Source organism: Scyliorhinus torazame, chromosome 1 (genome assembly GCF_047496885.1).
Source record: "Scyliorhinus torazame isolate Kashiwa2021f chromosome 1, sScyTor2.1, whole genome shotgun sequence".
NCBI lineage: Eukaryota > Metazoa > Chordata > Chondrichthyes > Carcharhiniformes > Scyliorhinidae > Scyliorhinus > Scyliorhinus torazame.
This window is the reverse complement of record NC_092707.1, coordinates 112,156,304-112,177,774: the sequence shown is the minus strand read 5'-3', so window position 1 is coordinate 112,177,774 and position 21,471 is coordinate 112,156,304. Positions and strand designations below refer to the sequence as shown.

Here is a 21,471-nt window from a genome sequence, read left to right as displayed (position 1 = left end):
CCGGTTGTTAGTGTGCTCGTGGAGGACGCAGGTTTTGATGGCGATGGTAAGGGTGAGCTGCTTAACTTTAAGGAGCTGCTGGCGAAGGGGATCGGAGTGGACCCCGAAAACGATCTGGTCGCGGATCATGGAGTCGGAAGTGGAGCCGAAGTTGCAGGACTGCGCGAGGATACGGAGGTGGGTTAAGAAGGACTGGAAAGGGTCATCCTTACCCTGCAGCCTCTGCTGGAACACAGCGTTCAAAGCTCTCGTTGACTTCGATGTCACAGTGGCTGTCGAACTTCAGCAGGACTGTTTCAAACTTTGTCTTATCCTCGCCTTCAGCAAAGTTGAGGGAGTTGAAGATGTGGATAGCGTGGTCCCCGGCTGTAGAGAGGAAGAGAGCGATCTTCCTGGCATCCGATGCGGTTTCAAGGTCGGTGGCGTCAAGATACAGCTGGACCTTCTGCTTGAAAATCTTCCAGTTAGCACCGAGGTTGCCGGCGGTGTGGAGCTGCGGGGGAAGGCGGACGCTGTCCATGTTACCGGATCGCTGATCGCTGGTCAAAGGCAGACTATCTCAAGGTAGGTCCGTCAACCTCGAGCATAACTCACTGGTACCATGATGTGTTGGGTAAGCTGGGTCTGCGAGGACTGTGTTTGCTGCAGCAGTGAGAGAGACAGGCTTCCAATACTTGAAGAAATGCAACTTGATTTTATTGAACTCTTAACTATCATACATATTTTAACTGTGGGTTGACACTATGCTGACTTGCCTGGAGACCTGAGGCTAACCTGACCAGACTATCTTACTACCACATGGTGTATGTTCTAGTTGCTGCTCATGGGCTCTGACTGTCTCAGAGGCTGGATCCCAAGAGAGCGGGAAAACTAGTGCCCTCTGGCTTTATAGTGGTCGTGTCCTGTCTGGTGATTGGCTGCTGTGTTCTGTGTGTTCACTGGTCATCCTGTGAGTCAATCACTGCCTGTCTGTGCACCATCATATACCTGTGTGTATATTATGACATCTCACCCCCCTTTTTTTTCTTATTAAAAAATGTGTGTAGGTCAATAAATAGTAAGTGTGCGTGTGTACAGGAGCCTGACTATATACAAAGTATGTTAACATATTCACATGGGAAGGTGTCTAGTGCAGATAGAGGGCAAATAACATGTTAGGAAGAAACAATATGTACAGATGTGTAAACGGATCACAAGGTAATGCAACATTCAGTCTATAAATTTAGTCTCTGTGGTGGGTGACGAGTTCTGGTTGACCGCCTCAAGGGTGGGTCAGGGGCCGCCTGCACTTGAACGGGCGGAACTGCCTCCAATGTAGAGGTTGGTAAACGAACTGGCAGATCGGTGGCCTCGTGGAAAGGTGCGTCCTGAGCAACCAGCATGCGAGGCGGGACATCACGTTCAGGTGGCAGGCATGGAAGTAGCCGCAGTGCCCGCCTATTACGCCGAAGAAAGCAGCCATCATGCATGCGAACGAGGAACGATCTCGGGGCCACTTGCTTAACCACCACAGCCGCGGCAGACCAGCCGCCGTCAGGTAGCTGAACACAAACTCGGTCAGCAGGAGCCAGAGCAGGGGGATCTGTGGCGTGGGCGTCGTACGCCAACTTGCATTGATCGTGAGACTGTTGCATCCTCTGCAGGACCGGAAAATTGTCAAGGTCCGGGATGTGGATAGCCGGCACCGTCGTCCGTAGTGTGCGGTTCATCAGCAGCTGTGCTGGGGACAGGCCAGCGGACAAAGGAGTCGCCCAGTAGGCTAACAGCGCCAGGTTAAAATCCGAACCCGTGTCAGCAGCTTTGCACAAGAGTCTTTTAACAATGTAGACCCCCTTTTCAGCATTCCCATTCGACTGGGGGTAGTGGGGGCTTGAAGTGACGTGCGTAAAATTGTACCGCCGAGCAAAATCCGTCCACTCCTCGCTGAAGAAACAAGGGCCATTATCAGTCATAACTGTAAGTGGAATGCCATGACGGGCAAAAGTCTCTGCATGCCTTGATGACCGTTGCTGATGTGAGGTCAGTCAGTCTGACCACCTCAGGGTAGTTAGAAAAGTAGTCCACGAGGAGGACATAGTCTCGGCCCTTTGCATGAAAGAGGTCAATACCAATTTTGGACCATGGGGAGGACACCAGTTCGTGCGGCTGTAGAGTCTCATTGGGCTGAGCCGGCTGGAACCTTTGACATGTTGGGCAATTGAGGACCATGTTGGCGATATCTGACTGATGCCTGGCCAATGTACTGCCTCTTGGGCTCGATGGCGACACTTTTCGACCCCCAGGTGACCCTCGTGGATTTGGCCGAGGACCAGCTCTCGCATGCTCTGTGGGATTACTATCCTGTCCAGCTTCATTAATATGCCGTCCACTACCGCTAGATCATCTGCACTGCCCCTTTTGCCAACCATCCGTGAGATGTCGCATTACCCGCTGGAGTAAAGGATCCCTGGCCATCTCCTGACGAATTTGCACGACCCTTTCATCAGTGGCCGGAAAGTTGGATGCACAAAACTTCACCTGAGCATCTATCTTTTTAAAAAATATATATTTTATTCAAGATTTTTGGCCAAACATAACAGTACGTAGTGTTTCTTTTACACAACAATAAAGCAATATAAATAATAGTGGCCAGTTTTAAACAAATAAATAAAAAATATATGAACAAAAACAAAACTGAATGGCAACTGCCTTGTCCAAAATAAATACTTTCCAAAAATACAATCCAACAATCCAATATACAATTACCTATAACAAATACCTATACATATTATACATATACAATAACATCTCTGAGAGTCCGTCCAATTCCTCCCCCTCCCCCCCTTCCCCCCCCCCCCCCCCCCCTCCCCCCTGGGTTGCTGCTGTTGCCTACTTCTTTTCCATTCCCTCTATCTTTCTGTGAGGTAATCGACGAACGGTTGCCACCGCCTGGTGAACCCCTGAGCCGAACCCCTTAACACGAACTTAATCCGTTCTAACTTTATAAACCCTGCCATGTCGTTTATCCAGGTCTCCACACCCGGGGGTTTGGCTTCCTTCCACATTAACAATATCCTGCGCCGGGCTACTAGGGACGCAAAGGCCAACACGTCAGCCTCTCTCGCCTCCTGCACGCCCGGCTCTTCTGCAACCCCAAATATAGCCAACCCCCAGCTTGGTTCGACCCGGACCCCCACCACCTTCGAAAGCACCTTTGCCACCCCCACCCAGAACCCCTGTAGTGCCGGGCATGACCAGAACATGTGGGTGTGATTCGCTGGGCCTCTCGAGCATCTCGCACACCTATCCTCTACCCAAAAAAATTTACTAAGCTGTGCTCCAGTCATATGCGCCCTGTGTAACACCTTAAATTGTATCAGGCTTAGCCTGGCACACGAGGACGATGAGTTTACCCTACGTAGGGCATCAGCCCACAGCCCCTCCTCAATCTCCTCCCCCAGTTCTTCTTCCCATTTCCCTTTCAGCTCATCTACCATGATCTCCCCCTCGTCCCTCATTTCCCTGTATATGTCCGACACCTTACCATCCCCCACCCATGTCTCTGAGATCACTCTATCCTGCACCTCCTGCGTCGGGAGCTGCGGGAATTCCCTCACCTGTTGCCTCGCAAAAGCCCTCAATTGCATGTACCGAAATGCATTCCCTTGGGGCAACCCATATTTTTCCGTCAGCGCTCCCAGACTCGCAAACGTCCCATCTACAAACAGATCTCTCAGTTGTACTACCCCAGCTCTTTGCCATGCTCCGAATCCCCCATCCAGTCTCCCCGGAACAAACCTATGATTGTTTCTTATCGGGGACCGCACCGAAGCTCCCGTCCTTCCCCTATGTCGTCTCCACTGCCCCCAAATTTTCAATGTAGCCACCACCACCGGGCTTGTGGCGTATTTCTTTGGTGAGAACGGCAACGGTGCCGTCACCATTGCTTGTAGGCTAGTCCCCCTGCAGGACGCCCTCTCCAATCTCTTCCACGCCGCTCCCTCCCCTTCTCCCATCCACTTACACACCATTGAAACATTGGCGGCCCAGTAGTACTCACTTAGGCTCGGTAGTGCCAGCCCCCCCCCTGTCCCTACTACGCTGCAAGAATCCCCTCCTCACTCTCGGGGTCTTCCCAGCCCACACAAAACCCACAATACTCTTCTCGATTCTTTTGAAAAAAGCCTTCGTGATCACCACCGGGAGGCACTGAAACACAAAAAGGAATCTCGGGAGGACCACCATTTTAACCGCCTGCACCCTACCTGCCAATGACAGGGACACCATGTCCCATCTCTTAAAGTCCTCCTCCATCTGTTCCACCAACCGCGTTAAATTAAGCCCGTGTAATGTACCCCAATTCTTGGCTATCTGGATCCCCAAGTACCGGAAGTCCCTTGTTACCTTCCTCAACGGTAAATCCTCTATCTCTCTGCTCTGCTCCCCTGGATGCACCACAAACAACTCACTTTTCCCCATGTTCAGTTTATACCCTGAAAAATCCCCAAACTCCCCAAGTATCCGCATTATCTCTGGCATCCCCTCCGCCGGGTCCGCCACATACAACAACAAATCGTACGCATACAGAGATACCCGGTGTTCTTCTCCTCCCCTGAGTACTCCCCTCCACTTCCTGGAACCCCTCTATGCTATGGCTGCTGTGTTCTGTGTGTTCACTGCTCATCATGTGTGTCAATCACTGCCTGTCTGCGCACCATCATATACCTATGTGTATATTATGACATACCCCAGTACAGAGACCATACCCCCCGTACAGAGTCCCTAGCCCAGAGCACAGAGACCCCGTCCCCTGGCACAGACTCCACCCTCAGCACTGACCCTGCCCTGGTACTGAGACCCCGCCCTCGGCACAGACCGCACCCTCAGCACAGACCCCCTCCTGGTACACAGACCCTGCACTCAGCACCGACCCTGCAGACCCCATCCTCAGCACAGACCCCGCCCTCAGCACAGGCCACGCCCTCAACAAACACCGACCTGGTATAGAGACCCCACCCTGAGCACAGACCCCGCCCTCAGCACAGACCCCACCCTCAGCTCAGACCCCACCCTCAGCTCAGACCCCACCCTCAGCACAGACACAGCCCTCAGCAAAGACCCCGCCCACAGCACAAACCCCGCCCACAGCACAAACCACACTCTCAGCACAGACACCACCCTCAGCACAGACCCCGCCCTCAGCACAGACACCACCCTCAGAACAGACTCCGCCCTCAGCACAGACCCCGCCCTCAGCACAGACCCCGCCCTCAGCACAAACCCCACCCACAGCACAGACACCACCCTCAGCACAGACCCCACCCTCAGTACAGACCCCGCACTCAGCACCGACCCTGCCCTCAGCACAGACCCCGCCCTCAGCACAGACCCCGCCCTCAGTACAGACCCCACCCTCAGTACAGACCCTGCCCTCAGCACAGACCTCGCCCTCAGCACAGTCACACCCTCAGCACAGACACCACCCTCAGCACAGAACCCACCCTCAACACAGACACGCCCTCATCACAGACCCCACCCTCAGCACAGACCCTGCCCTCAGCACAGACCCCACCCTCAATACAGACTCCGCCCTCAGCACAGACTCCGCTCTCAACACAGACCCCACCCTCAATACAGACTCCGCCCTCAGCACAGACTCCGCTCTCAACACAGACCATGCCCTCAGCACAGACCCCACCCTCAATACAGACTCCGCCCTCAGCACAGACCCCGCCCTCAGCACAGACCCCACCCTCAGCTCAGACCCCACCCTCAGCACAGACCCCACCCTCAATACAGACCCCACCCTCAGCACAGACTCCGCCCTCAGCACAGACCCCGCCCTCAATACAGACCCCACCCTCAGCTCAGACCCCGCCCTCAGCACAGACCCCGCCCTCAATTCAGACCCCACCCTCAGCACAGACCCCGCCCTCAGCACAGACCCCGCCCTCAATACAGACCCCACCCTCAGCACAGACCCCGCCCTCAGCACAGACCCCGCCCTCAATACAGACCCCACCCTCAGCACAGACTCCGCCCTCAGCACAGACCCCGCCCTCAATACAGACCCCACCCTCAGCTCAGACCCCACCCTCAGCACAGACCCCGCCCTCATCTCAGACCCCACCCTCAGCACAGACCCCGCCCTCAGCACAGACCCCGCCCTGGTACAGAGACCCCGCCCCCGGTACGCCTATTCCCATCAAGCTCTCCGCTGTACAGTCGCCATCTTATGTGTTTCCCGGAGCCTGAGCGCGCAGCCGGGGCCGGGGCGGCAGCTGCCGGCCGGAGGATGCCTGGCGGATAAATGTGGCCCAAAGCCGACATCCCTTTGCTGTTGTTGTTCATCGCAGCGGTGGCGGAGCCGGAACGACCAGGTACCTGCGCCGAGGACTGATCAAGACAAGGCCGGGCCGACCAGCGGCCTAGACTGCGGGGGGAGGGGAGAGACTGGGGCGAGAGAGACTGTATCTGGGGGGGGGTGAGAGACTGTATCTGGGGGGGGGGGAAGACTATCGGGGGGAGTGAGAGAGACTGCATCTGGGGGGGGGGGGGGGCGAGTGAGAGAGACTGTATCTGGGGGGGGGGGCGAGTGAGAGAGACTGTATCTGGGGGGGGGGAGTGAGAGAGACTGTATCTGGGGGGGCGAGTGTGAGAGACTGTATCTGGGGGGGGGGGGGGGAGTGTGAGAGACTGTATCTGGGGGGGCGAGTGTGAGAGACTGTATCTGGGGGGGCGAGTGTGAGAGACTGTATCTGGGGGGGCGAGTGTGAGAGACTGTATCTGGGGGGGCGAGTGTGAGAGACTGTATCTGGGAAGGGGGCGAGTGAGAGACTGTATCTGGGGGGGGGGGGCGAGTGAGAGACTGTATCTGGGGGGGGGCGAGAAAGAGACTGTATCTGGGGGGGGGCGAGTGAGAGAGACTATCTGGGGGGGGGGGGAGTGTGAGAGACTGTATCTGGGGGGGCGAGTGTGAGAGACTGTATCTGGGAAGGGGGCGAGTGAGAGACTGTATCTGGGGGGGGGCGAGAAAGAGACTGTATCTGGGGGGGGGCGAGTGAGAGAGACTATCTGGGGGGGGGGGGGAGTGTGAGAGACTGTATCTGGGGGGGCGAGTGTGAGAGACTGTATCTGGGAAGGGGGCGAGTGAGAGACTGTATCTGGGGGGGGGGCGAGTGAGAGACTGTATCTGGGGGGGGCGAGTGAGAGAGAGACTGTATCTGGGGGGGGGCGAGTGAGCGAGACTGCATCTGGGGGGGGGGGAGTGAGAGACTGTATCTGGGGGGGGGGGCGAGTGAGAGAGACTGTATCGGGGGGGGGGCGAGTGAGAGAGACTGTATCGGGGGGGCGAGTGTGAGAGACTGTATCTGGGGGGGGGGAGTGTGAGAGACTGTATCTGGGGGGGCGAGTGTGAGAGACTGTATCTGGGGGGGGGCGAGTGAGAGAGACTATCTGGGGGGGGGAGTGTGAGAGACTGTATCTGGGGGGGCGAGTGTGAGAGACTGTATCTGGGGGGGGGCGAGTGAGAGACTGTATCTGGGGGGGGCGAGTGAGAGACTGTATCTGGGGGGCGGAAGTGAGAGAGACTGCATCTGGGGGGGGGCGAGTGAGAGAGACTGCATCTGGGGGGGGCGAGTGAGAGAGACTGTATCGGGGGGGGGGCGAGTGTGAGAGACTGTATCTGGGGGGGGGCGAGTGAGAGACTGTATCTGGGGGGGGCGAGTGAGAGAGACTGCATCGGGGGGGGGCGAGTGAGAGAGACTGCATCGGGGGGGGGCGAGTGAGAGAGACTGTATCGGGGGGGCGAGTGAGAGAGACTGTATCGGGGGGGGCGAGTGAGAGAGACTGTATCTGGGGGGGAGTGAGAGAGAGACTGTATCTGGGGGGGAGTGAGAGAGAGACTGTATCTGGGGGGGGGGAGTGAGAGAGAGACTGCATCTGGGGGGGGTGAGTGAGAGAGAGACTGCATCTGGGGGGGGGGCGAGTGTGAGAGACTGTATCTGGGGGGGGCGAGTGTGAGAGACTGTATCGGGGGGGGCGAGTGTGAGAGACTATCTGGGGGGGCGAGTGAGAGAGACTGCATCTGGGGGGGGGCGAGTGAGAGAGACTGTATCTGGGGGGGGCGAGTGAGAGAGACTGCATCTGGGGGGGGGCGAGTGAGAGAGACTGTATCTGGGGGGGGGAAGTGAGAGAGACTGTATCTGGGGGGGGGGGAGTGAGAGAGACTGTATCTGGGGGGGGAAGTGAGAGAGACTGCATCTGGGGGGGCGAGTGAGAGAGACTGTATCGGGGGGGGCGAGTGTGAGAGACTGTATCTTGGGGGGGCGAGTGTGAGAGACTATCGGGGGGGGATGAGAGTGACTGTATTTGGGGGGGGTGAGAGTGACGATTTGGGGGGGGGGGGAGGTGACTATTTGGGGGGGGGTGACTATTTGGGGGGGGGTGAGTGACTATTTGGGGGGGTGAGTGACTATTTGGGGGGAGTGAGAGTGACTATCTGGGGGGGGAGTGAGAGTTACTGTATCTGGGGGGGGAAGTGAGTGTGAGAGACTATGGGGGGGATGAGTGAGAGAGACTGCATCTGGGGGGGATGAGTGAGGGAGACTGTATCTGGTGAGGGTGAGGGGGAGGGGGGAGTGAGTGTGTGAGACTATCTGGGGGGGCCAGTGAGAGAGGCTGTATCTGGGGGGGGCGAATGAGAGTGACTGCATCTGGGGGGGGGGCGTGAGAGTGACTGCATCTGGGGGGGGCGTGAGAGTGACTGCATCTGGGGGGGGGGGGGGAGTGAGAGTGACTATCTGGGGGGAGTGAGAGTGACTATCTGGGGGGAGTGAGAGTGACTATCTGGGGGGAGTGAGAGTGACTATCTGGGGGGAGTGAGAGTGACTATCTGGGGGGAGTGAGAGTGACTATCTGGGGGGAGTGAGAGTGACTATCTGGGGGGAGTGAGAGTGACTATCTGGGGGGAGTGAGAGTGACTATCTGGGGGGAGTGAGAGTGACTATCTGGGGGGAGTGAGAGTGACTATCTGGGGGGAGTGAGAGTGACTATCTGGGGGGAGTGAGAGTGACTATCTGGGGGGAGTAAGAGTGACTATCTGGGGGGGAGTGAGAGTGACTATCTGGGGGGAGTGAGAGTGACTATCTGGGGGGAGTGAGAGTGACTATCTGGGGGGAGTGAGAGTGACTATCTGGGGGGAGTGAGAGTGACTATCTGGGGGGAGTGAGAGTGACTATCTGGGGGGAGTGAGAGTGACTATCTGGGGGGAGTGAGAGTGACTATCTGGGGGGAGTGAGAGTGACTATCTGGGGGGAGTGAGAGTGACTATCTGGGGGGAGTGAGAGTGATTGTATTTGGGGGGGAGTGAGAGTGACTGTATTTGGGGGTGGAGAGAGTGACGGTATTTGGGGGGGAGTGAGAGTGACGGTATATGGGGGGGAGTGAGAGTGACGGTATTTGGGGGGGAGTGAGAGTGACTATTTGGGGCGAGTGAGAGTGACTGTATTTGTGGGGGGAGTGAGAGAGACTGTATTTGGGGGGGGGGGGGAGTGAGAGAGACTATTTGGGGGGGAGTGAGAGACTATCGGGGGGGGGGGGAGTGATTGTGAGAGATTATCTGTGGGGGGGGAGTGAGAGAGACTATTTGGGGGGGAGTGAGAGAGACTGTATCTGGGGGGGGGGGGGGAGAGTGAGTGTGAGGTGTGAGAGACTATCTGGGGGGGCGAGTGTGAGAGACTATCTGGGGGGCGAGTGAGAGAGACTGTATCGGGGGGAGGAATGAGAGTGACTGCATCTGGGTGGGGTATGGGAGTGACTATCTGGGGGGGGGGGAGTGAGAGTGAGTATCTGGGGGGGGGAGTGAGAGTGACTGTATTTGGGGGGGGGGAGAGTGAGAGACTGTATCTGGGGGGGGAATGAGAGTGACTGCATCTGGGGGGGGGTGCATGAGAGTGACTGCATCTGGGGGGGGGAGGGGAGTGAGAGTGACTATCTGGGGGGAGTGAGAGTGACTATCTGGGGGGAGTGAGAGTGACTATCTGGGGGGAGTGAGAGTGACTATCTGGGGGGAGTGAGAGTGACTATCTGGGGGAGTGAGAGTGACTATCTGGGGGGAATGTGAGTGACTGTATTGGGGGGGGGAGTGAGAGTGACTGTATTTGGGGGGGAGTGAGAGTGACTATTTGGGGGGGAGTGAGAGTGACTGTATTTGGGGGGAGTGAGAGTGACGGTATTTGGGGGGGGAGTGAGAGTGACTGTATTGGGGGGGGGAGTGAGAGTGACTGTATTGGGGGGGGAGTGAGAGTGACTGTATTGGGGGGGGGAGTGAGAGTGACTGTATTTGGGGGGGGAGTGAGAGTGACTATTTGGGGGGGAGTGAGAGTGACTGTATTTGGGGGGAGTGAGAGTGACTGTATTTGGGGGGAGTGAGAGTGACGGTATTTGGGGGGGGGGGTGAGAGTGACTGTATTGGGGGGGAGTGAGAGAGACTATCGGGGGGGGGGGGGAGAGTGATTGTGAGAGATTATCTGGGGGGGGAGTGAGAGAGACTATTTGGGGGGGGGAGTGAGAGAGACTGTATCTGGGGGGGGGGGAGAGTGAGTGTGAGAGACTATCTGGGGGGGCGAATGTGAGAAACTATCTGGGGGGGCGAGTGAGAGAGACTGTATCGGGGGGGCGAGTGAGAGAGACCATCTGGGGGGGAATGAGAGTGACTGCATCTGGGGGGGGGAAGTGAGAGTGACTATCTTGGGGGGGGGGGGGGAGTGAGAGTGACTATCTGGGGGGGGGAGGGAGTGAGAGTGACTATCTGGGGGGGGGAGTGAGAGTGACTATCTGGGGGGGGAGTGAGAGTGACTATCTGGGGGGGGTCAGAGAGACTGTATCTGGTGGGGGGCAAGTGGGAGAGACTGCATCTGGGGGGGGAGTGAGAGTGACTGTATTTGGGGGGGGAAGTGAGAGTGACTTATTTGGGGGGAGTGAGTGACTATATTTGGGGGGGGGTGAGAGTGACTGTATTTGGGGGGGTGAGAGTGATTATCTGGGGGGGAGTGAGAGTGACTGTATCTGGGGGGGGGGATGAGAGTGACTGTATCTAGGGGAGAGTGAGACTATCTGGGGCGGCGAAAGAGCGACTATCTGGAGGGCAGAGGGAGACTGTATCTGGAGGGCAGAGAGAGACGGGGGGGCGAGAGAGAGACTGCATCTGGGAGGGGGCGAGTGAGAGAGACTGCATCTGGGAGGGGCGGGGGGAGTGAGGGAGACTGCATCGGGGGGGCGAGTGAGAGAGACTGCATTGGGGGGGGGGGAAGTGAGAGACTGCATCTGGGGGGGGGGGGGGCGAGTGAGCGAGACTGTATCTGTGGGGGCGAGTGAGAGCGACTGTATCTGGGGGGCAAGTGAGAGAGACTATCTGGGGGTGGCGAGTGAGAGAGACTGTATCTGGGGGTGGCGAGTGAGAGAGACTGTATCTGGAGGGGTGAGAGAGACTGGATTAGCACAGAGCTAAATCGTTGGCTTTGAACGCAGACCAAGGCAGGCCAGCAGCACGGTTCAATTCCCGTACCAGCCGCCCCCCAACTAGCGGCGGAATGTGGCGACTAGGGGCTTTTCACACTAACTACATTTGAAGCCTACTTGTGACAAGCGATTTTCATTTCAGAGACAGTATCTGTGGGGGGGGGGTCAAGTGAGAGAGACTGCATCTGGGGGGGGGGGGGTGAGTGAGAGAGACTGCATCTGGGGGGGGGGGGGCGAGTGAGAGAGACTGCATCTGGGGGAGAACGAGTGAGAGAGACTGTATCTGGGGTGGGGGCGGCGGGTGAGAGAGACTGCATCTGGGGGGCGGCGAGTGAGAGAGACTGCATCTGGGGGGGCGGCGAGTGAGAGAGACTGCATCTGTGGAGGGGGCGGGTGAGAGAGACTGCATCTGGGGGGCGGCGAGTGAGAGACTGCATCTGGGGGGCGGCAAGTGAGAGAGACTGCATCTGGGGGGCGGCAAGTGAGAGACACTGCATCTGGGGGGCGGCGAGTGAGAGAGACTGCATCTGGGGGGGGCGGTGAGTGAGTGAGACTGCATCTGGGGGGCGGCGAGAGAGAGAGACTGCATCTGGGGGGGCGAGTGAGAGTGACTGTATCTGGGGGGGGGAAGAGTGAGTGTGAGAGACTGTATTGGGGGGGAGAGTGAGTGAGAGGGACTGTATCTGGGGGGCGGAAGAATGAGAGCGACTATAATCTGGGGGGGGGGGGAGATTGAGAGAGTATGTCTGGGAGGGGGGTGAGAAATAGAGAGACTATGTCTGGGAGGGGGGGGCGAGAGATAGAGAGACCATCTCTGGGAGGGGGGCGAGAGATAAAGAGACTATCTCTGGGGGGGGGGGAAGAGATAAAGAGACTATCTGGGAGGGGGACGAGAGATAGTGTCATGTGAGAGTACCTTTATGAAATGGGTGTTTATAAATGGGTGTGTATATAAATATCTGCAATGAGAGTACCTTTAAATAATGGGTGTTTACTACTGCAGTTATGTCCGAGAGTGGATGGAGCTGGGCTGTGTCAGCTTTTTACTTTCGTTTTTGAGCAGGCTGCAGGGTGTGTTTTAGTTTCGTTTTTAGTGTTGGAGCTTAAGCCAGACCAAGTAGGTGTACTGCTGTTCTCTCTGCTATCAAAAGATTATCTCTGGATCATTTGGTGAATTCAGAATTATAAATGTTCTCAGTAATGAAGTTAAGCCTGATGTCTTTCTGTTTTGAAGGTATTTTAAGTCTTATGGATGTTAAAAGGACAGCTTAAAGGTTTACTTAGTGTTGTAGTCTTTGGGGGTTGTATTTGAATTGATGGTTGCTAAAATGTTTACTATGTTTTTAAAACTTTTTTGACAGGTTAACTTGAGTTCATAGAATAAACATTGTTTTGTTTCAAAAAAATACTTTTCCATTTCTGCTGTACCACACCTGTAGAGTGGGCCGTGTGCTCCCCATACCACAATCTATTAAAGTTGTGGGTCAGGTGAACGCTATGATCGACTTTGGGGTTCTCTAATCCCTGGCCCATAACCATAGAGAGACTGTATCTGCGGGGGGTGAGTGAGAGAGGCTCTATCTGCGGGGGGAGAGTGAGGGAGACTCTATCTGCGGGGGAGAGTGAGAGAGACTGTATCTGCGGGGGAGAGTGAGAGAGACTGTATCTGCGGGGGGAGAGTGAGAGAGACTGTATCTGCGGGGAGAGAGTGAGAGACACTGTATCTGCGGGGGAGAGTGAGAGAGACTGTATCTGTGGGGGGAGAGTGAGAGAGACTATCTGTGGGGGGGGGGGAAGAGTGAGAGAAACTGGTCTCTGGGAGGGGAGCGTGAGCGAGACTGTATCTGGGGGGGGGGGAGAAGAGAGTGACTGTATCTGGGGGCGGGGAGAAGAGAGTGACTATCTTGGGGGGGGGGAGTGACTGTATCTGGGGGGGAGAGTGAGAAACTATCTGGGGGGGGATTGAGAGACTGTATCTGAGGGGGGGAGAGAGACTATCTGGGGGGGCAAGAGAGAGACTGTATCTGGAGGGCAGAGAGAGAGTGAGAGAGACTGTATCTGGAGGGCAGAGAGAGACTGTATCTGGAGGGCAGAGAGAGACTGTATCTGGAGAGCAGAGAGAGAGACTGTATCTGGAGGGCAGAGAGAGAGACTGTATCTGGAGGGCAGAGAGAGAGACTGTATCTGGAAGGCAGAGAGAGAGACTGTATCTGGAGGGCAGAGAGAGAGAGACTGTATCTGGAGGGCAGAGAGAGAGACTGTATCTGGAGGGCAGAGAGAGAGACTGTATCTGGAGGGCAGAGAGAGAGACTGTATCTGGAGGGCAGAGAGAGAGACTGTATCTGGAGGGCAGAGAGAGAGACTGTATCTGGAGGGCAGAGAGAGAGACTGTATCTGGAGGGCAGAGAGAGAGACTGTATCTGGAGGGCAGAGAGAGAGACTGTATCTGGAGGGCAGAGAGAGAGACTGTATCTGGAGGGCAGAGAGAGACTGTATCTGGAGGGCAGAGAGAGACTGTATCTGGAGGGCAGAGAGAGACTGTATCTGGAGGGCAGAGAGAGAGACTGTATCTGGAGGGCAGAGAGAGAGACTGTATCTGGAGGGCAGAGAGAGAGACTGTATCTGGAGGGCAGAGAGAGAGACTGTATCTGGAGGGCAGAGAGAGAGACTGTATCTGGAGGGCAGAGAGAGAGACTGTATCTGGAGGGCAGAGAGAGAGACTGTATCTGGAGGGCAGAGAGAGAGACTGTATCTGGAGGGCAGAGAGAGAGACTGTATCTGGAGGGCAGAGAGAGAGACTGTATCTGGAGGGCAGAGAGAGAGACTGTATCTGGAGGGCAGAGAGAGAGACTGTATCTGGAGGGCAGAGAGAGAGAGACTGTATCTGGAGGGCAGAGAGAGAGACTGTATCTGGAGGGCAGAGAGAGAGACTGTATCTGGAGGGCAGAGAGAGAGACTGTATCTGGAGGGCAGAGAGAGAGACTGTATCTGGAGGGCAGAGAGAGAGACTGTATCTGGAGGGCAGAGAGAGAGACTGTATCTGGAGGGCAGAGAGAGAGACTGTATCTGGAGGGCAGAGAGAGAGACTGTATCTGGAGGGCAGAGAGAGAGACTGTATCTGGAGGGCAGAGAGAGAGACTGTATCTGGAGGGCAGAGAGAGAGACTGTATCTGGAGGGCAGAGAGAGAGACTGTATCTGGAGGGCAGAGAGAGAGACTGTATCTGGAGGGCAGAGAGAGAGACTGTACCTGGAGGGCAGAGAGAGAGACTGTACCTGGAGGGCAGAGAGAGAGACTGTACCTGGAGGGCAGAGAGAGAGACTGTACCTGGAGGGCAGAGAGAGAGACTGTACCTGGAGGGCAGAGAGAGAGACTGTATCTGGAGGGCAGAGAGAGAGACTGTATCTTGAGGGCAGAGAGAGAGACTGTATCTGGAGGGCAGAGAGAGAGACTGTATCTGGAGGGCAGAGAGAGAGACTGTATCTGGAGGGCAGAGAGAGAGACTGTATCTGGAGGGCAGAGAGAGAGACTGTATCTGGAGGGCAGAGAGAGAGACTGTATCTGGAGGGCAGAGAGAGAGACTGTATCTGGAGGGCAGAGAGAGAGACTGTATCTGGAGGGCAGAGAGAGAGACTGTATCTGGAGGGCAGAGAGAGAGACTGTATCTGGAGGGCAGAGAGAGAGACTGTACCTGGAGGGCAGATGGAGCGAGACTGTACCTGGAGGGCAGATGGAGCGAGACTGCACCCGGAGAGCAGATAGAGGGAGACTGCACCCGGAGAGCAGATAGAGGGAGACTGTACCCGGAGAGCAGATAGAGGGAGACTGTACCCGGAGAGCAGATAGAGGGAGACTGTACCCGGAGGGCAGTTAGAGGGAGACTGTACCCGGAGGGCAGTTAGAGGGAGACTGTACCCGGAGGGCAGATAGAGGGAGACTGTACCCGGAGGGCAGATAGAGCGAGACTGTACCCGGAGGGCAGATAGAGAGAGACTGTACCTGGAGGGCAGATAGAGAGAGACTGTACCTGGAGGGCAGATAGAGAGAGACTGTACCTGGAGGGCAGATAGAGAGAGACTGTACCTGGAGGGCAGATAGAGAGAGACTGTACCTGGAGGGCAGATAGAGAGAGACTGTACCTGGAGGGCAGATAGAGAGAGACTGTACCTGGAGGGCAGATAGAGAGAGACTGTACCTGGAGGGCAGATAGAGAGAGACTGTACCTGGAGGGCAGATAGAGAGAGACTGTACCTGGAGGGCAGATAGAGAGAGACTGTACCTGGAGGGCAGATAGAGAGAGACTGTACCTGGAGGGCAGATAGAGAGAGACTGTACCTGGAGGGCAGATAGAGAGAGACTGTACCTGGAGGGCAGATAGAGAGAGACTGTACCTGGAGGGCAGATAGAGAGAGACTGTACCTGGAGGGCAGATAGAGAGAGACTGTACCTGGAGGGCAGATAGAGAGAGACTGTACCTGGAGGGCAGATAGAGAGAGACTGTACCTGGAGGGCAGATAGAGAGAGACTGTACCTGGAGGGCAGATAGAGAGAGACTGTACCTGGAGGGCAGATAGAGAGAGACTGTACCTGGAGGGCAGATAGAGAGAGACTGTACCTGGAGGGCAGATAGAGAGAGACTGTACCTGGAGGGCAGATAGAGAGAGACTGTACCTGGAGGGCAGATAGAGAGAGACTGTACCTGGAGGGCAGATAGAGAGAGACTGTACCTGGAGGGCAGATAGAGAGAGACTGTACCTGGAGGGCAGATAGAGAGAGACTGTACCTGGAGGGCAGATAGAGAGAGACTGTACCTGGAGGGCAGATAGAGAGAGACTGTACCTGGAGGGCAGATAGAGAGAGACTGTACCTGGAGGGCAGATAGAGAGAGACTGTACCTGGAGGGCAGATAGAGAGAGACTGTACCTGGAGGGCAGATAGAGAGAGACTGTACCTGGAGGGCAGATAGAGAGAGACTGTACCTGGAGGGCAGATAGAGATACTGTTCCTGGAGGGGAGTGACAGATAGAGACTGTACCCGGAGGGGAGCGGGACTGTATCCGGAGGCGAACGACAGAGAGAAAGAGACTATGTGGCTGCATAGAAGCACAGTGATTAATAATAATATTATTAATCACTTATTGTCACAAGTAGGCTTCAATGAAGTTACTGTGAAAAGTTTCTAGTCGCCACATTCGTTGCCTGTTCAAGGAGGCCGGTGCTGGAATTGAACCCATGCTGCTTTGTTCTGCATTACAAGCCAGCTGTTTAGTCCACTGTGCTAAACCAGCCCCTAACAGTTAGCACTGTTGCTTCACAGCGCCAGGGTCCCAGGTTCGATTCCCAGCTTGGGTCACTGTCTGTGCGGAGTCTGCGTGTTCTCCTTGTGTCTGCGTGGGTTCCGTCCTCCAGTTCTGGTTTACTCCTGTAAGTCCCAAAAGACGTGCAGTTAGCTAATTTGGATATTACGAATTCTCCCTCCATGTACTCGATCAGGCGCGACTGACTGTATCTGTGTGGCGGGGGGGAGACTAACTATCTGTGGGGGGGGTGGGGGGGGGGAGACTAACTACCTTTATTAAGAGAGACATTGAGTGCAAATTTACGGAGGTCATGTTGAATGTGCCAGCAACATCATTGGTTTAATGGAGACTGTCCAATTCTGGGTGCCTTACCTGAGGAAGAATGTGAAGGCGTTGGAGAGGGTACGGAGGCAATTCACAAGAATGGTTCCAGCAATAACGAACTGTAGCTATGAAGATAGAATGGAGAGGTTTGGACTGTTTTCTTTGAATAAAAGAAGGCTGAGAGGAGACTTGATTGAGGTATTCTGAAGATCCTGAGGGGTATAGATGGGGTAAATAGTGAGGAATTGTTCCCACTCGAGTGCATCAAGAACTAGAGGGCACAGATTCAAAATAATTGGCAAAAGGTGTGAAATAATGTGAGGAGATTTGTTATCACCCAGACAGTTGTAGTCTGGAACAAACTTCTTGAGAGGTTGGCGGAGACAGGTTTGATCAAGGTATTCAAAAAGGAACTGGATTGCTATCTGATAAAGAATGCTCAAGGTTACACGATGAGCCAGGGGAGTGGGATTAGGTAGAATGCTCTTTGAGAGGGCTAATGCAGTATAAATGAGCCAGATGGTCTCCTGCAATGATTCTGTTTTGGCTTCAGTTTGGGTTGCAATGATTGAACCACCCACACAAAGCTGAGACTACTTTACCCACCGCTTGTTAAGAAGCGTGGGCTGATTTTACCTTGTGCAGCTGTGCCCTGTCACCTCCATCCCAGATGTGAAGGAGCAGTCTGAGGCACTGACACTGCCACCCACAATTTTCTCAGTGCCAGGGGACTGTACCTTTTCTGCGTTTCAATTCAAGGGTGAGTATTGACCACGCAGTCGAGCCAATGTGCAAAGGGTACCAGGGAATTGGCAAAATGGACAAAGAATGCTGATCTATGCTGTTACCATCGAATCTGTCTGACAAACAACTACTTCCAAACCAAGGTCTCTCAAATCACTCCACTGGCACCAACTAGATCTCATCATCCTCATCACTTCTAACTATCCCAGCGCAGGCTGTGACACTGACCATTCCCTGGTGTGTTACAATTTTAAGCTTCAGCCAAGGAAACAATACCTCTCCAAGAAAACGTCTATCCGACACTGCCAATCAATGCTGGGTGAAACTGCAAGAACATACTACCTGCTGCTGAATCTGATGCTACAGGGATGTATGAAGCAATAAAGAAAACAATAGGCCCAGCAGCAACCAAATTAACCTCCATCAGGGCAAGAAGGGGTTGGCTGTCACTGAACCTAGCAAGCTGATGGTATGTGGCTGGAGCATTCCCTCAAACTCTGCAACATAGTTGTCACTGAAGAGGTACTCAGTGCCATTCCTGATTTTCCTGTCATCAAGTTGTAGTCCTGGCTTGGAGACAAGCGAAGTCCAGAAGCTGTCAGAGGGTCGAGTCCCGATACAGCTCGTATCCTTCAGTGGCATTCACAAATACATGCACTAATAGAAATATTTTCATCGGAATGAAGTGGTGTATGGACTCTGAACTCAGTTGCGAAGTTGTGAATAGTTGAGGCCTCAACTCTGATCCCTGTGGGCAGCCATACTCCATTCTGACTGGGAATGCATCACACTTCCATCTCTGCTGGACCCCAGAACTCCCTCACTAACAACACTGTGAGCGTACACCAAATGGAGTGCTGTGGCTTAAGTTGGTGGTTCGCCACCATCTTCCTGGGCAATTGGGCCGTGCAATAAATGCTGACTTTGCCAGTGATGCCCATATATTGTGAATTTAAAAAAATAGTTGTGTAACTGAGCAGACAGTTGCAAAAGGTCAAAGAGGGGGCCAAACTGTTTTCTATGGACTTTTTTATTCGTTCGGGGAATGTGGACATCACCAGCATTCACTGCCCATCCCTAAATGCCCTTCGAAGTCTTGCTAGGCCATTTCGGAAGGTATTTAGGAGTCAACCACATTGCTGTGGATTTGGAGTAGGATGGCAGATTTCCTTCTCAAAGGACATTAATGAACAGCAACAATGGTTTCATGATCATCGTTTAGGCTTTTTAACTCCCAGATTTTATTGAATTCAAATTTCACCATTCGAATCCGGGTCCCCGGAGATTACCCTGGGTCTCTGGATCACTAGTCTAGTGACAGTATCGTTAGGTCACTGCCTCTCTTGAATGCGGGTGAGTGTGAGATTACCCACTTGGAATCTAAGAAAAGAAAATAGAAATTAATGATGAGATACCAAGAATTATGGAGGAGTAAAGAGATTAAGGGGTCCTGATTCACGAGTATACAGGCAAAAAGGCTATTGAAATATTGACCTTTATCTTGACCACTTGAAAATAAAGTTGCAGAGTTCTGTCTTTTGATCATTGAAAACTGACTCTAGCTTTAAATGAATCGCATAATTTGGGAAGGAACCACCTGGCTCATCACATTGCACCAACTCTGATTGAGCATCTCCCCATAACCCCGCACATTCTTCCTTTTCAGATCTGAATCCAATTCCCTTTTGAATGCTTTCAGGCAAGCAACCTGCTTAAATCTCTGCCTTCCTCTGCTTCCTCTCTCATTGGCAAATTAGGGTATGTTGGAATTTCTTGTGAATGAGCCACCTGTCAATGACATTTCCAGCTCCAAAAGCGGAGCCGAAACACTGACACTGAGACTAGAAACGGAAAATGTGCTGCTGGATTGTCAGCTTGCATCTTGCAGAAGAAAGGGCAGCTCATCCTTTTGTGAGAGACCATTCAGTGTGGCATTGCTCCGTAACTGAAAAGGAGTCAGATGGCATCACCACTTGTGTACAGCTCATTGCCTTTGTGAATGCCATTAAAGGATATGTATACATGGTATTTATCAACTAAAGCCATGTATCAAGCAACAAGATGTGGTATTGAACTCTGCTGTCCTCTTTGGGACTTGTGGGAAGAAACCCATGCAGACTCCACTCAGACAGTGACCCAAGCCAGGAATCAAACCCAGGTTCCTGGTGCTGTGAAGCAACAGTGCTAACCGTATCTGATCTCTAACCCCTACACATGGATTTAAAGGTCAGGCTCAGCTAGGCTGGTTGTGCACTGATATAAGGAAAATACTGCAGATGCCGGAATCTGAATCAAGATCATACGATACTGGAGAAACGGGTCTGGCAGCGTCTATTAGGAGAATAAAGAGTCATCGTTTTGAGACTGTTAGCCTTTTGTCAGAACTCAAGGGAGGGAGAATATGTTAGAGATGTAGAAACTGGAACAACAAGTAGTAACTTTAAGTAACGAGAGATGACATGGTGTGTGGGGAGGGAGGGAGGGATGCACTGAGGCAATACAAGTATGGGATAATTTAAAACCAATGGGGTTGAAGATGAAGGAGAAAGGCCACAATCTAAAATTGCCAAACTCAAAAGTTGAGTCCCGAGGGCTGAAACCTGCCCAATCGGAAGGTGAAATGCTGCTGCTCCAGCATGCACTGGGCTTCATTGGAGTATTGCAGCAGGCCAAGTGGACATGAGATCAAGATGCTGAGTTAAAATGTCCAGCAACAGGAATGTTGTGGTGTGCTTGCGGACCGAGTAAAGCTGGCAGACATGACAGAGGATAGTCCTTTGAATGTGCAAAAGTGAAGATCAGGGTCATGGTTGTGCAAGGGAGGGAAAGGGGGTGAAGGTAGACGTGTGCGAAATGGGTCGAACCCAGTTGAGTACCCTGTCAACCACAGGTGAAGGGAAACCATTGTTAAGGAGAAATGCAAACATATCAGAAGCACCATTTTCGAAGATGGCACCATCGGAACAGGTGCGTCGGAGGTGGAGAAGCCTCCCGGGAGCTGGTGTCAAGTTGCTGTGGGGGTCAGTGGGTTTGTAATCATAGAATCCCTACAGTGCAGAAGCAGGCCATTCAGCCCGTCGAGTCTGCACTGACGCTCCAAAAGAGCGCCTTACCTCGGCCCACTCCCTTGCTGTAACCCATAACCTAATCTATATACCTTTGGACACCTAAGGGGCAATTTAACATAGCCAAACCACCTAAACTGCACGTCTTTGGGCTATGGGAGGAAACCCATGGGGAAAACATGCAAACTCCACACACAATCACCCAAGTCGGATCTATTATTTTATCTTCTAATAAGAGTTGATTGGAGGTGTCCAAAATATAATTGCTAATTATTCACTTTGATACACGTGTCTATGAACTACATCAAAACGTAGAAACAAAATATCAAATACATGAGTTGGCCAAATGCATGGCAAAATAAATCATAAAACATAAAGAAATCACTTTCTAAAAATAAACAAATAAGGTAATTCAAGAATTTGGCACCGATCCTACCCACTCAGCGGTCAATGGAACAGCTGGTGGGCTTCCTAAACGAGAAGTTCACCCAGCAGAGGAAGGGGAATCTGGAGGACCTGGCCAGGGTGGTGTACCTGATA

The 21,471-nt window shown here is 53.8% G+C and overlaps 1 protein-coding gene across 3 annotated transcripts in view; it reads left to right on the top strand.

Annotated features, from left to right (window-relative positions):
- The first annotated feature begins 6,180 nt into the window (after positions 1–6,180).
- The window catches only part of dgcr2 (DiGeorge syndrome critical region gene 2), an 85,455-nt gene continuing 70,164 nt past the window's right edge, over positions 6,181–21,471 (top strand). For 2 of the 3 annotated variants that reach the window (XM_072499938.1, XM_072499949.1), the window contains exon 1: positions 6,181–6,359. In XM_072499938.1, the coding sequence (XP_072356039.1) occupies positions 6,290–6,359 (70 nt within the window). In that variant the 5' untranslated portion in view covers positions 6,181–6,289. The remainder of the gene's footprint in view (positions 6,360–21,471) is intronic. The other variant, XM_072499928.1, reaches the window with a different exon arrangement.